At 49.2% G+C, this 12,705-nt stretch overlaps 2 protein-coding genes across 2 annotated transcripts in view; both read right to left on the minus strand.

The window, feature by feature from the left end:
- LOC126000887 (reticulophagy regulator 2-like) overlaps positions 1 to 12,705 on the minus strand; it is a 545,054-nt gene that overhangs the window by 526,231 nt on the left and 6,118 nt on the right. The gene's annotated exons all lie outside the window — the stretch shown is intronic.
- Positions 6,920 to 12,705, minus strand: part of STK36 (serine/threonine kinase 36) — a 42,105-nt gene continuing 36,319 nt past the window's right edge. The window contains exons 23-27 of the mRNA XM_049768062.1: positions 12,062 to 12,233; positions 11,648 to 11,795; positions 11,110 to 11,257; positions 9,741 to 10,487; positions 6,920 to 7,494 (exon numbers count right to left, since the gene is read on the minus strand). Of these exons, the coding sequence (XP_049624019.1) occupies positions 7,351 to 7,494; positions 9,741 to 10,487; positions 11,110 to 11,257; positions 11,648 to 11,795; positions 12,062 to 12,233 (1,359 nt within the window). The 3' untranslated portion in view covers positions 6,920 to 7,350. The remainder of the gene's footprint in view (positions 7,495 to 9,740; positions 10,488 to 11,109; positions 11,258 to 11,647; positions 11,796 to 12,061; positions 12,234 to 12,705) is intronic.

A 12,705-nucleotide genomic window follows, 5' to 3' on the forward strand; every position in this document is an offset into this window, starting at 1 on the left:
TAGTTTTCGTAGTTGTAGTTCTGGTAGTGGAAGTTAAAGCCTGGAGGCCTCCTGACGCGCGCGCGCGCGCGCGCGCGCGCGCGCACGCACACACACACACACACACACACACACACACAGCCTCCTAACACACATTCCCTCTCCTAGCTGTGCCTTTATTTGCTCTTTTGTAACCAAAGAGCTCAAGCTTCGAAGAACAGCTCTTTTACTGCGATTTAGGAAAAGGGAGTCCGTCGCACATGAACTTGTAAAAATAAAATTTCTTTCTTTTTAAAGGGAAATAGATTATGAGCACCATGACCCAATTCCCCAACTCCCTCCCCCCCCAATAAGATAAAAACATTTTAATTAAGAAAGGAAAATAAGGAGGGGAAACAAAAAAACCCAAAGAACCCAAATTTAATTTTAAAAGGTGGGGTTTTTTTGGGGGGGGGGTCACACCCCCAGCCATGCTCAGGGGTTACTGCTGCCTCTGCACTCAGAAATAGCTCCTGGTTAGCCAGAGAAATAGCATGGAAGTAAGGCCATCTGCCTTGCATGCAGAAGGATGGTGGTTCAAATTCCGGCATCCCATAGGGTCCCCTGAGCTTACCAGGAGCAACTTCTGAGTACAGAGCCAGTAGTAACCCCTGAGCACAGCCTGGAGTAACCCCAAAATAAAAAACAAACAAACAAAAAAAAATAACTCCTGGCAAGGCACTGGGGACTATATGGGACGCCAGGGTTCAAATCCCTGTCCTTCCCAGATCAGCTGCATGCAAGGCCAATGCCCTACCACTGTGCTATCTCTCTGGCCCAGAAGGATTTTTTTGAAACTAGTTTTTGTTTGTTTTTTGTTCATTTGTTTTTTGATTTGGGGCCCGTGATGGCAATGCTCAGGGGTTATTCCTGGCTCTGTACTCAGGAATCACTTCTAATGATGCTTGAGGAACAATATGGGATGCTGAGGATCGAATCTATGCTGGCTACATGTAAGACAAGCACTCTACCCACCGCATTATCTCTCCTCTTTCTTATTTATTTAAAAAAAAAAAGAATTGATTTTGGAGCTGGAACAGTAGGTAGGGCATTGGTCTTGCCCGCAGCCAACCCCCTGCATTCCATATGGTCTCCCAAGCACTGCCAGGAATGACCAGTAGTAACCCATGAGCACCGCCATGGGTGTGGCCCAACACCCTCCCCCCCAAAAAATTAAATTAATAAAGACTTAACTTAAGCTCAGGAAAGAAGAGAAGGTCTGGCCTGCTCTGCTTCCATCAAACCTAACTTGTCCTAACTTCAACCCACCCAGAAGGAAACATCCTGCATTATTGGATTCATGTGGGATTTTTAAGAAGTAATGATCTTAGGGGCCGGAGAGATAGCACAACAGCAGGGCATTGGCCTTGCATGCAGACAGATAGTGGTTCGAATCCCAGCATCCCATGTGGTCCCCCATGCCTGCCAGGGGCGATTTCTGAGCAGAGTCAGGAGTGGCTCCTGAGCGCTGCCGGATGTGACCCAAAAACCAACAAAAAAAAAAAAAAAAAAAAAGAAGTAATGATCTTAGTACAGCAGGTAGGGCATTTGCCTTCTTGCTGCTGATTTGGGTTCATATGGTCAGTTTCACTCCGTATGGTCCCCTGAGTCCTCCAGAAGTGATCCCAGAGCACCACCAGGTAGGACCCCAAAACTAACCTAATAAAAAACAATCTGGAGCCTTGACTGTGCCTCATAGCTGTTATTGCTGGCTCCTTCCCTGCAGACCCAAAGGAGAACCTTCAAGTTAAGTAGCCTACTGGGTGGAATAAGTCCTCAGGTTACTAAGGCATTGCTGCAAGAGGCTAGCTTGTGAGCTTAAGGAGGGAGTATTTGTGAGAGTGTTACGGACCCATCAAAATATGGCCTGGGGGAGAAGCCTTGTTTACAACCATGTGCTAGCAAAGGAGCTGGATAATTTGTATCTTACTACCAACACTTCTTTATAGGACATATTCTGAGACCTTCATTAGTCTGGAAGACTGTCATGGTCATAAAAGAACAAGGAAATGGGGCCCGGAGAGATAGCACAGCGGCGTTTGCCTTGCAAGCAGCCGATCCAGGACCAAAGATGGTTGGTTCGAATCCCGGTGTCCCATATGGTCCCCCGTGCCTGCCAGGAGCTATTTCTGAGCAGACAGCCATGAGTAACCCCTGAGCATCGTCGGGTGTGGCCCAAAAACCAAAAAAAAAAAAAAAAGAAAAAGAACAAGGAAATGAACTATTATGGGGGAGCAAGATAGTTTAGCAGGTAGCGTGTCTGCTGCATTGTAAAGAAGTGCCTTAATACCTGTACTATGATTCCAACACCCAAAATAATAATCATAATTAATTTTGTGTCAATCCTGCAATGTTCAGACATTTCTGATTCTGTGTTCAAGGATCACTCCTTGTGGTATTTGGGGGATCATATCTGGTGCTGCTTATCGGATCCAGGACTGATTGAGTCAAGCCTCCTAAACGAATTCATATAGAAGGAAGTGCTGATGGTTTGTCTTTTTGTTTTGTTTTGGTTTTGGGTTACACCTGGCTGCGCTCAGGGGTTACTCCTGGCTCTACACTCAGAAATCGTTCCAGGCAGTCTCAAGGAACCATATGGGATGTTAGGATTTGAACCACTGTCCTCCTGCATGCAAGGCAAACGCCTCACCTCCATGCTATCTCTCTGGTCCCAATGGTTTGTCTTTTATAAAAAATATTGAGAGATATTTTAGAGGCAGAGAGATAGTATAGGAATAGGTACTTGCCTTGCATGCAACTGCCCTCATTTGATCGTCAGCAACACATAGGGTCTTCCAAGAACTATCAGGCAGCATGACACCTGAGTAAGCTCTGAACACAGATGAGTGTGGTTCCCTCTAATAAACCTGGGCACATACTCCTTCCTTCCCTTTAAGCTACTTTAATTACAACATTAATGAGAAAAATCCATCTCTGGCCTACATATATATCTGAAAAGATTATATAGCTTCTTCTTTGTGGACAGACATACAGAAGGCCCCCAATTTGTTCATTATCACTGATTGTCCAGGAAATAAAAATAAAAACCTAACCAACAGTGGGACACTATCACTCCTATGAGGGTGGCTTATACTCCCCAGAGAGCAGAAACCGGAAATGCTGGCAAGATGATTGAGAAACCGCATACCTTGGGCACTACTGGTCAGAGTTGGTCCAAGTCTCTGGGAAAATCTACAAAGTTTTTCAAAATGCTCAAAATATTACCCATAGACCCAGCATTTTGACTCCTAGATGAAGGACACAAAAACACTCACCCCCAAAGCAGAGATAAACAAACCCCTGTGTTCTCAGTACCGCTTACAGAGACATAATGTGGAAGTAACCCAGGATGGGAACACACACCAAAACATACTCAGCTCCAAGGAAAGCTGAGCTTTTGACATTTGTGATCATGTGGAAGGAGTTGGAGAGTACGGCTAAGTGACCAGAGAACAAAATAGGAAATGATCTCACTCATATCTGGGATAGAAAGGAGGTCATATAGTACAGCAGGTGAAATGCTTGCCTTACATGTGGCTACCCAGTACCACATGTTTCTCTCCTTATCCTGTAAATATTTTTTGTTTGTTTTTGAGCCATATCTGCAGCACTCAGGGGTTATTCCTGACTCTGAGCTCAAAAATCATGCCTGACAGGCTCAGGGGACCATATGGGATGCTGGGTATTGAACTGAGTTAGCAAGGCAAATGTCCTACCTGCTGTGCCCTCCAGCCCCACCTGTAATTTTTTTTAAAAATATATTTGTTTGGGGGGGCCGGAGAGATAGCACAGAGGTAAGACGTTTGCGTTTCAGGCAGGTCATCAGTTCAAATCTCGGAGTCCTATATGGTCCCCCGTGCCTGCCAGGAGCAATTTGAGCATGGAGCCAGGTGTAACCCCTGAGCACTGCCGGGTGTGACCCAAAAACCATAAAAAGATATATATGTTTTGGTTTTGGAGTCACACCCAGTGGTGCTCATGGCTTACTCCTGTTTCTGTGCTCAGGGATCACCTTGAGGGGCTCAGGAAGCCATATTGAATGCCAGAGATCAAACTCAGTTCTGCTGTACACAAGGCAAGTGGACTACTAATGCATGGAATTCTATCAGGCCACCATGTAATTTTTTTTTATTATTTTGGGCCACACCCGGTGACACTCGGGGGTTACTCCTGGCTTGGGGGACCATATGGGACGCTGGGGGATTGAACTGCAGTTTGCTTTACCACTTGAGCCACTGCTCCGGCCCCTAATTTTTGTTTTCTTTTTCTTTTTGGTGTTTGGGTTACACCTGTCAGCGCTCAGTGGTTACTCCTTGCTCTAGGCTCAGAAAAGTCTCCTGGCAGGCTCAGGGGACCATATGGGATGCTGGGATTCGAACCACCATCTGTCTGTATGCAAGGCAAACACCTTACCTCCATGCTATCTCTCTGGCCCCTAATTTTTGTTTTCTTTTTTTTTGAGGGGGGGCACACCCAGCAGTGCTCAGGGGTTACTCCTGGCTGTCTGCTCAGAAATAGCTCCTGGCAGGCACGGTGGACCATATGGGACACCGGGATTCGAACCAACCACCTTTGGTCCTGGATTGGCTGCTTGCAAGGCAAACGCTGCTGTGCTATCTCTCCGGGCCCAATTTTTGTTTTCTTAAAGCAAAAGTTGGGTCAGAGTTAGGGAGATAGTTCAAAAGGCTATCGAGCCTGATCTGGCTTCATCCCCAGCACCACATGGTCTCCTGAGTCTGTGAAGAGAAACCCTTGAAGCACCATTAGATGTAATCCTACCCTCTACCCTGCTGAAATATACTTTTCATCCTTCCATTGATACCACCACAGTTTTTTTTTTTGGGGGGGGGGTCAAACCGGTGGCGCTCAGGGATTACTCCTGACTGCTCAGAAATCGCTCCTGGCAGGCATGAGCAACCATATGGAAATCTGGAATTCAAACCACCATCTGTCTTAGATCAGCTGCATACAAAGCAAATGCCTTACCACTGTGCTATTTCTCTGGCTCTGATACATCTTTTGGGGAGGGAGAGAGTGGCATTGGGGCCATACCTGGTGGTACTCAGGGGTCATTCTCAGAAGAAGCTAGGAAAGTGGGGCCAGAGAGATACCATGGAGGCAAGGCAGAAGGTTGTTGGTTCGAATCCTGGCATCCCATATGGTTCCCTGAGCCTGCCAGGAGCGATTTCTAAGGGTAGAGCCAGGAGTAATGCCTAAGCGCTTCTGGATGTGACCCAAAAAACTACCTCACCTAATCAGCAAGGTGATCACGTATATCCAACTCTCACACATCCTTCTATCTCTATTTCTCACAAGAACATTGATCACCTTCCTACATGCTAGATGTAATCCATATCCGAATCCACTCAGTCTCTGTCCCAGAATGGAAACTCTATTACAGAACTTTGTCTCCAGGGCCAAAACAGGTTTAGGCAAGGGGGAAGGGAAGAATATTAAATAATAGTCCTCATATGGGGCCGAAGTGATAGCACAGCAGTAAGGCATTTTCCTGCACATGGCTGACCTAGGACAGACTTGGGTTCAATCCCTGGCAAACCATATGGTTCCCTGAGCCTGCCAGGAACGACTTCTGAATGCAGAGCCAGGAGTAACCCCTGAATGGTGCTGGTGTGGCCCAAAAAAAAAACACAAAATAATAATATTCCGAATAAATATATAGGCACACCAGGCCAGAATGTACCATAGGCTTATGTATACATTGCATGCAGAAGATGTATATTTTTTGCATGCAGGATCTCCAGTCCCAGGTTTGAGCCCTGATGTGAACCCTCCTGGCACTGCATGGTCCATGATACCCAGCAACATAAAGAGTAGATTCCAAAAACCATTTAAAGTGGCTTCTCAAAAAAAAAAAAAAAAAAAGGAGGCTAAGAGCCATTATATAGCAGGTAGGATTGTTTGTTTTGCCTGTGATCAGCCCAGGTTCAATCTCTAGCACCCCATATGGTCCCTTGAACCCCACTAGGGGTGAATCCTGCATGCATTCAGGAATAAGCCCTAACCACTGCCAGGTGTGGTACCCCAAAATTAAAAATCATAAAACAAGGGCCATGGAGACAGTATACTGGAAAAGGCACTTGTCTTGCATGTAGTCAACCCTAGCTGTTTACTTACCACCACATATGGTCCCTTTGGTACAAATCCACACATAACTCCTGAGCTTTACTGGGTATGGCCTCAAAAATCAATCAATCAATAAATAAAATAGATGTATTCTATAAATGGGGAAAATTAGGTTCCTGAGAAGTTTGTTCCAATTCATCTAGTGAGTCTTGGTTCCCAGGAAGTGATCAGTTGGACTAAGGATCCAACTAATGGACCATCTAGCCTCCCTTTCTGCTTCCTCCTAAGGTTAGGATCCTGCTCCATGGAAATCGCATAATTAAAATTCAGCCAGTGAACACAAAGTCACTCAATATTTCACCTTTCTGCTTAATTGAGCCTTTTCTTTTAGCTTTGGTGGCTTTGGCTGGCAAATAGGTGAGCTCATGCAGCTCAACAGGAATGGAGAAAGCTGGAAATTAGAAATTAGGAAAATTAGAAATAAGTTCTCAGGGCCCGGAGAGAGCACAGCGGCATTTGCCTTGCAAGCAGCCGATCCAGGACCAAAGGTAGTTGGTTCGAATCCCGGTGTCCCATATGGTCCCCTGTGCCTGCCAGGAGCTATTTCTGAGCAGACAGCCAGGAGTAACCCCTGAGCACCACTGGGTGTGGCCCAAAAACAAAAGTTCTCAAACTGGGGTCATGGATGCGAATGGCATGGGGTACCAGCTCCTCACAGAAGCTGATGGAACAACTCCTAAGCCTGGAGGTCCAAGGAGGATGAGACAGAGTTTTTACTTATTTTTTTTATTACAAGTTTACAAATATAACTCTCCAAAATAAAAAGAGAGATACTCCTGAATCACAGCTTGCAACTGAAGACCCTGGGAGGCATTTATCCCCTTGGCATTGAATGAGGAGCAAAGGCAGGTTGCTTTAGCCTGACCCCAAGTGAAGATAGAAATTTCTGAAGATGAGGAAGAGCTCCAGCAGAGAGGTGCTCCCTGGAGATAATGGGCTACTACGAAGGCACAGAATTGATGAACAGAGCCCAGTGGTTGAGACGGAAGGCATCAACAATAATATTTACTACTCAGTAGAACATCGTGAAACTGAGGGCAAGAAAGCTTTCTCCATCTCTGCTAGTTTCTTGTTCTCTGATCTGTTGAGTTGGCAGCTTATTTCTCTTTATAGCTCACAGTGGAATCGGTGGCTAGTAGTATTGAAATATTTGGCAAGAGTGGGCACAGTGAGGTGGTAGCAGTGGGTTCAGGTGCTGTGGGCTGATCTCAGGAGGTGGATGAGTTTTCTGCAGAGCTTGGCGGAGGCTGGCCGGGACCCACTGGGTGGCAGTAGCTGGGTCCCCAGGGAGAGCAGGGTTAACTTCTCACTGGCACCCAATGCCACCAGAACCTGCAAAGAAAGTGGGCCAGTCAGTAGAGCTGCAAGGGAAACTCCTTTGGCCCAGAATTCTCTCTCTTTCTCTCTCTCTCCTCTCCCTCTCTCCCACCCCCTCTCTCCCACCCCCTCACTCTTTCTCTGTAACTTCAAGACAATAACACCAGAGTTGTGTCCTTTTCCTTGATGACACACTTTAAAATAGGCAACTGCATTTTTCCTTAGAAAGTGACTAGAGAGGGGCTAGCATGGTAGCACTAGAGGTAAGGTGTCTGCCTTGCCAGCGTTAGCCTAGGACGGACTGCGGTTAGATCCCCGGCATCCCATATGGTCCCCCAAGCCAGGAGCAACTTCTGAGCGCATAGCCAGGAGTAACCCGAGCATTACCGGGTGTGGCCCCCCCCCCAAAAAAAAGTGACTAGAGAGAGAGGGAGACAGACAAAGAGGAGGGAGAGGGGGGGGAGAGAGGAGAGAGAAAAAGAGAGAAGAGAGAGAGGAGGGAGACAAGAAAAAGAGAGGAGAGTACTGCAGTCAAGGCATTGACCTGGTCTGATTCCTGTAACACAGTCTACTACCCCTTTGCTAAATGCAGCCTTGGAGGCCTCTCCAGAACTGCTGGGTGTGACCCCGGTGATTCCCAGCATCATCTGGGTGGCCCAGATATCCTCCACACTTCCAGGCCCAAGAGCATCCTGAAGCCCATATGCTGAAGTAGCAGCACTGATGGCTGAGAGTCAATGGTGGGGTTCCTGGTCCTCATCAATACCACTTGGGAGGTGAGAGAGGAAGAAAACAGAGGAGGACCAAGGAAGCTGCTCAAAGGATGCTGAGGAATTTGGGTGTCACTGGGGGGTGTTGTTTGTTTGTCTTTGCCTAGAGAAAGTAGATTTCCAAAGGGGCAAAATGGTTGGTTGGGTTTTGTTTTTATGGGGGTTGTATGTTTGGGGCCATACCTGGTGACACTCAGAGGTTATTTCCTGGTTCTGCACTCAGAAATTGCTCCTGGATTGGGGGACCATATGGGATCAAACCCAGGTCCATCCTGGGTCAGATGCATGCAAGGCAAACACCCTACCACTGTGCTATGGCTCTGGCCCTTGGTTACTCCTGGCTCTGCACTCAGCATTCACTCCAGATGGGTCTGGGAGACAATATAGGTAAAGTGCTAGAGATTGAACCTGGTCAGCTGCATGTCACAAAAGTACCCTACTATTGGCTCTGGTATATATCACTCCACACCAGAGCCAATAGTATATATATAATGTCAGGCCAATGAAGTTTATGACATTTTTGTTGTTTTTTGTTTTTGGGTCACAGCCAGCATGCTGGGGGGTGGAGGGGAAACACTCCTGGCTCTGCACTAGGGAATTATTCCTGGCAGTGAACATGGGATGCCGAGGATCAAACTCAGGTCAGTTGTTTAAGAGGAAAATGCCACTGTACTGTGTAACCCTAACTATGCCCCAACTTCCTGTTTCCCTAACCTCTTCTTTTGAGATGTTAATCCCACCTGGAGAATCAGACCCACCCATACCTGGGATGGGCAGACTATATTGAATAAAGGATAAAAGAGGCTGGCTGGGGGGGATGCAGAGGAGGCCAAGCAAAAGGCAGAGAGTCAGAAAAGCAGTGAGGAGCTGCTCAGCAAAGAAAGCAAAAAGGTTAGCAGAGAAGCACATGTGAGAAAATGCACGTGGCAGAGAAAAGCCATGGAATAAAGCAAGCTGACTCGATAAAACTTTAACTGCTTTGTGAATTATTTCTCCACTGCTACCCTTCTTCATCAGACCTGTCTGCCTGCGGAATTAGAAACATGGTGCCTGGGGCAGCCTCACCCAACACGTGGACTTAATATTTTATATTTAAATCAACAATACTATATAGCTCTGGCCCCTAAGTTTATGACCTTGTACCCAAGACAGCAGGCTACAGTGGAAATCCCAGTCACACACACCCCCACCCCCAGCCAGTTCCCTTTTCTGAGCTGGAGGCGAGATGGCAAACAGATCACATCTTGGAGATCCTTGCCTGGTTATCAGCACCCAGAGTAGGGAATGCCTCAGATTTCTTCTTTTTTTTTTCTTAAGCCAGTGGGGGGGGTGTGATATACCGACTTTTGTGATACTAACGTTAATAAGTTCTGATAAACCACTGCCATCGGACCAGCCTGCCTCAGATTTCTTGATGCCCCAACTCAAACAGTCAGCAACATGTTGCAAGTCTTGCCCTAACATCAGCTGGCCCCTGAACCCCAGTAGTACCTGGTGGATGCAGGGATCCTGGCAGAGGCTCCGCAGAGCAAAGAGGGCAGCCTCCTTGACACTAGACTGGGGGTCTCCACACGCTACCTCAAGGAGTCGCTGTGGAGCCTGGCACTGGAGCAGCTCCTCCCTCAAGCCCTCAGAGCCCAAGTTGCCCAGGGCCAAGACAGCATTGCGCCGGATGACAGCATGGGGGTCCCCTAGCAGCTCAGTGATGCTGGGGACTGCGGCTGCCAAGGCCAGCCCCAGAGGCCCAGCCTGGTAGGTGGCATTGCCCACAGCAAAGGTGGCACTGCGCCGCAAGGCAGGATCCTTGTCCCGGAGACCCAGCAGCAGCAGGCTGAGCAGGCCTGCCTGGCTCTGCAGCGCCCCCCGCAGGGCCATGCTGTGCTGGAGTAAGTGTCCCAGCAGCGAAAAGGTGCGGGTGCGCACCAACATCTCGGAGTGGGCCAGGAGGTTGCGCAGGGGCCTGTAAGACTCCTCGGGGCCAGCCAGGAGCTCTTGGATGAAGGACAGGCGGGTAGGGAGCAGGACCCGGGCGGTGTGGGCCAGCAAGGAAAGGAGGTCGGATGTCAGCAGGGGCTGGTCACCCAGGAGCGCAGTGGAGAGGAAGGCCAGGCTTGCCCCCAGGGAGGCCTCCACAGCTGCCACAAACTGGTTGAGTGAAGCAAGGTCCATGAGAGCCAGGCGTGACAGGAGGCTGACAGGCAGCTCCACTTGGGCCAGTGGAAGATGATGGCAGCAGGCCTGGGGTTTGGAGAGAGAGAGCACATGAGACCACTAGAGCCACAGGAGCCTAGCCCTCAAGAAAGAAGCCTGTGGATGAGCAATGCCCTAGAGACTCAGCCACATCAACCCCAAACATGCCATGTGAGACTCCATAGGGAGCCTCAGGGTCAGATCTTGCCCAAAGTCACCCTCGAAGGCTTTTGTTCCTCAGTCTTCTTTTCTTTTAGCGGGAGAGGAGAGGGGCTGGGTCACACAGTGCTGCTCAGAGGCTATTCCTGGGGGGCTCAGTTGGTGGTTGGGATTGGACCAAGGCTGGCTACAGCCAAGGCAAGTGCCTTCACCCTTGTCCTACCCTCTGGCCCTCTTGCTGCCTTCTCTGATTCATATGAATGGCCAGAAATGTGATTCCTGAGGGAGGAGCTGAGGCATTCAAGGATGTTCAGTGGCACATGACTACAGGGTGGACAGAGATGAGGGAAGCCCCAGACATTTTACAACCACAGACTCTGCCTGCCAGAGCCTGAAAATTTTCTCCTTTTGTCCAGGAGCCTCAGGGAGCCCTGGGCAGTCTGGGGTGACTCCCTCCTCCTCCTCCTTTAACAACCCTCCCCCCCAGGCCATTAGGGACTTTTCCAGATACCTGCAACAGGTGTGTTGTGACTTGTGCATCCGTGAGATCAGCCAAGACCCCTGCCAGGAGGTCTGAGTCCACATCCAAAGCAAAGGGGAAGCAGAGGAGCTGGCAGACAGAGAGTACCACAACGGGCAGAAACTCGGCCCCATGGCTACTGAGGCAGCGAGTATGGGGAAGAAATACTGGTGCTGGCAGGCCATGTCTCCCTCTTCTCCCCTTTCTTCCCACTACTTGTCCAGCTCCCTTTTCCGTCTCCTGCCCCAAAGCACCAGCGGAGGGGCCGGAGAGATAGCATAGTGGTAAGGCGTTTGCCTTGCACGCAGCTGATCCGAACAAAAGGTGGTTCGAATCCCGGCATCCCATATGGTCCCCCGAGCCTGCCAGGAGCGACTTCTGAGCCTGGAGCCAGGAGTGGCCCCTGAGCACCGCTGGATGTGACCCCAAAACAAAAACAAACAAACAAAACCCAAAGCACCAGCAGAACAGTGGTTTTCACCAGCTTCCCCCAGGGTGTCCATCATCCCATCCCTATGTGCTCACTTACGCCTGGCCCAACTGCTGCAGGAAGTTGGGGGAGAGTAGGTGGATCATGGTGGCCATGAGCAGACTCCCCTGCTGGAAAAGGTGGCTCAAGCACAGCTGTGGTTCCTGGGTGAATGCGCTAATGGCCAAGCTCAGCAGGGCTGCCATGCCTACAAGTACCCAGAACCAAAGTCCAGTGGGGCAGGCAAGAAGCCCATACCCATGCCCCCCATTTCTCCCACACCTGAGCACTTCCAGCTCCCACTCTGGCCTGCTGGGGGTTGCTCCCCCAGTATGGGGCTGGAGGGAAGAGGGTGATCATGTCAGGAGAACTGCGTGGTACTGGGGCACCTGCATGCAAAGCATGACTAACCTCCTGGTGAGGGAGGATTATACCTGTTTGCCTGTTGGCAGTGGGCTGGGGTGAAAGAGATACCTTGGGGTGAGATGAGCACCCAGTCTGGCTGGGGGTGCTGTGCTCTGGAGACAGCCAGCTCCTCATCCTGCGGGGACACCTTGGGGAGTCGCAATGCCAGCCACAAGCGATGCCACAGAATGGTCCACATGTCTGAGCTGACCAGGTCCCTGATCAGGCTTTTCCGGTCATGCTGGAGACAAGATTGATTGGGCCAGAGAGATTACAGTGGACACTTGCCTTGAATGCACACAGCCAACCTGGGTTTGATCCCTAGCATCCCATATGGTTCCCCAAAAGCCCATCAGAGTTATCCCTGAGCATTATTACCAGGTGTGACCCAAAATGTGGAAAAAAAAATTGAAGGAGGAGGTGGGGATTCCAAGTCAAGAGGGGAAAATGCCTTTTTTTTTCTTTCTCTAGCCAGTGAGGGACAGTCCCATAAATCATTCTTTTAAGGCCAGATAGGTGGCTTAATGGGCTGAGCATGCACTTCAGCATCACACATTTCCTGTACACATTGCTGGGAGCGACTCCTGAGCATGGAGCCAGGGGTAGGCCCAGAGCATCTCAGAGTATGGCACCCCCCAAAACTGAAATGAATTCCTTCTGTTTTTCTTTTTTTTTTTTCTTTTTTTTGGGCCACACCCATTTAATGCTCAGGG

This window comes from Suncus etruscus, chromosome 2 (assembly GCF_024139225.1).
Source record: "Suncus etruscus isolate mSunEtr1 chromosome 2, mSunEtr1.pri.cur, whole genome shotgun sequence".
NCBI lineage: Eukaryota > Metazoa > Chordata > Mammalia > Eulipotyphla > Soricidae > Suncus > Suncus etruscus.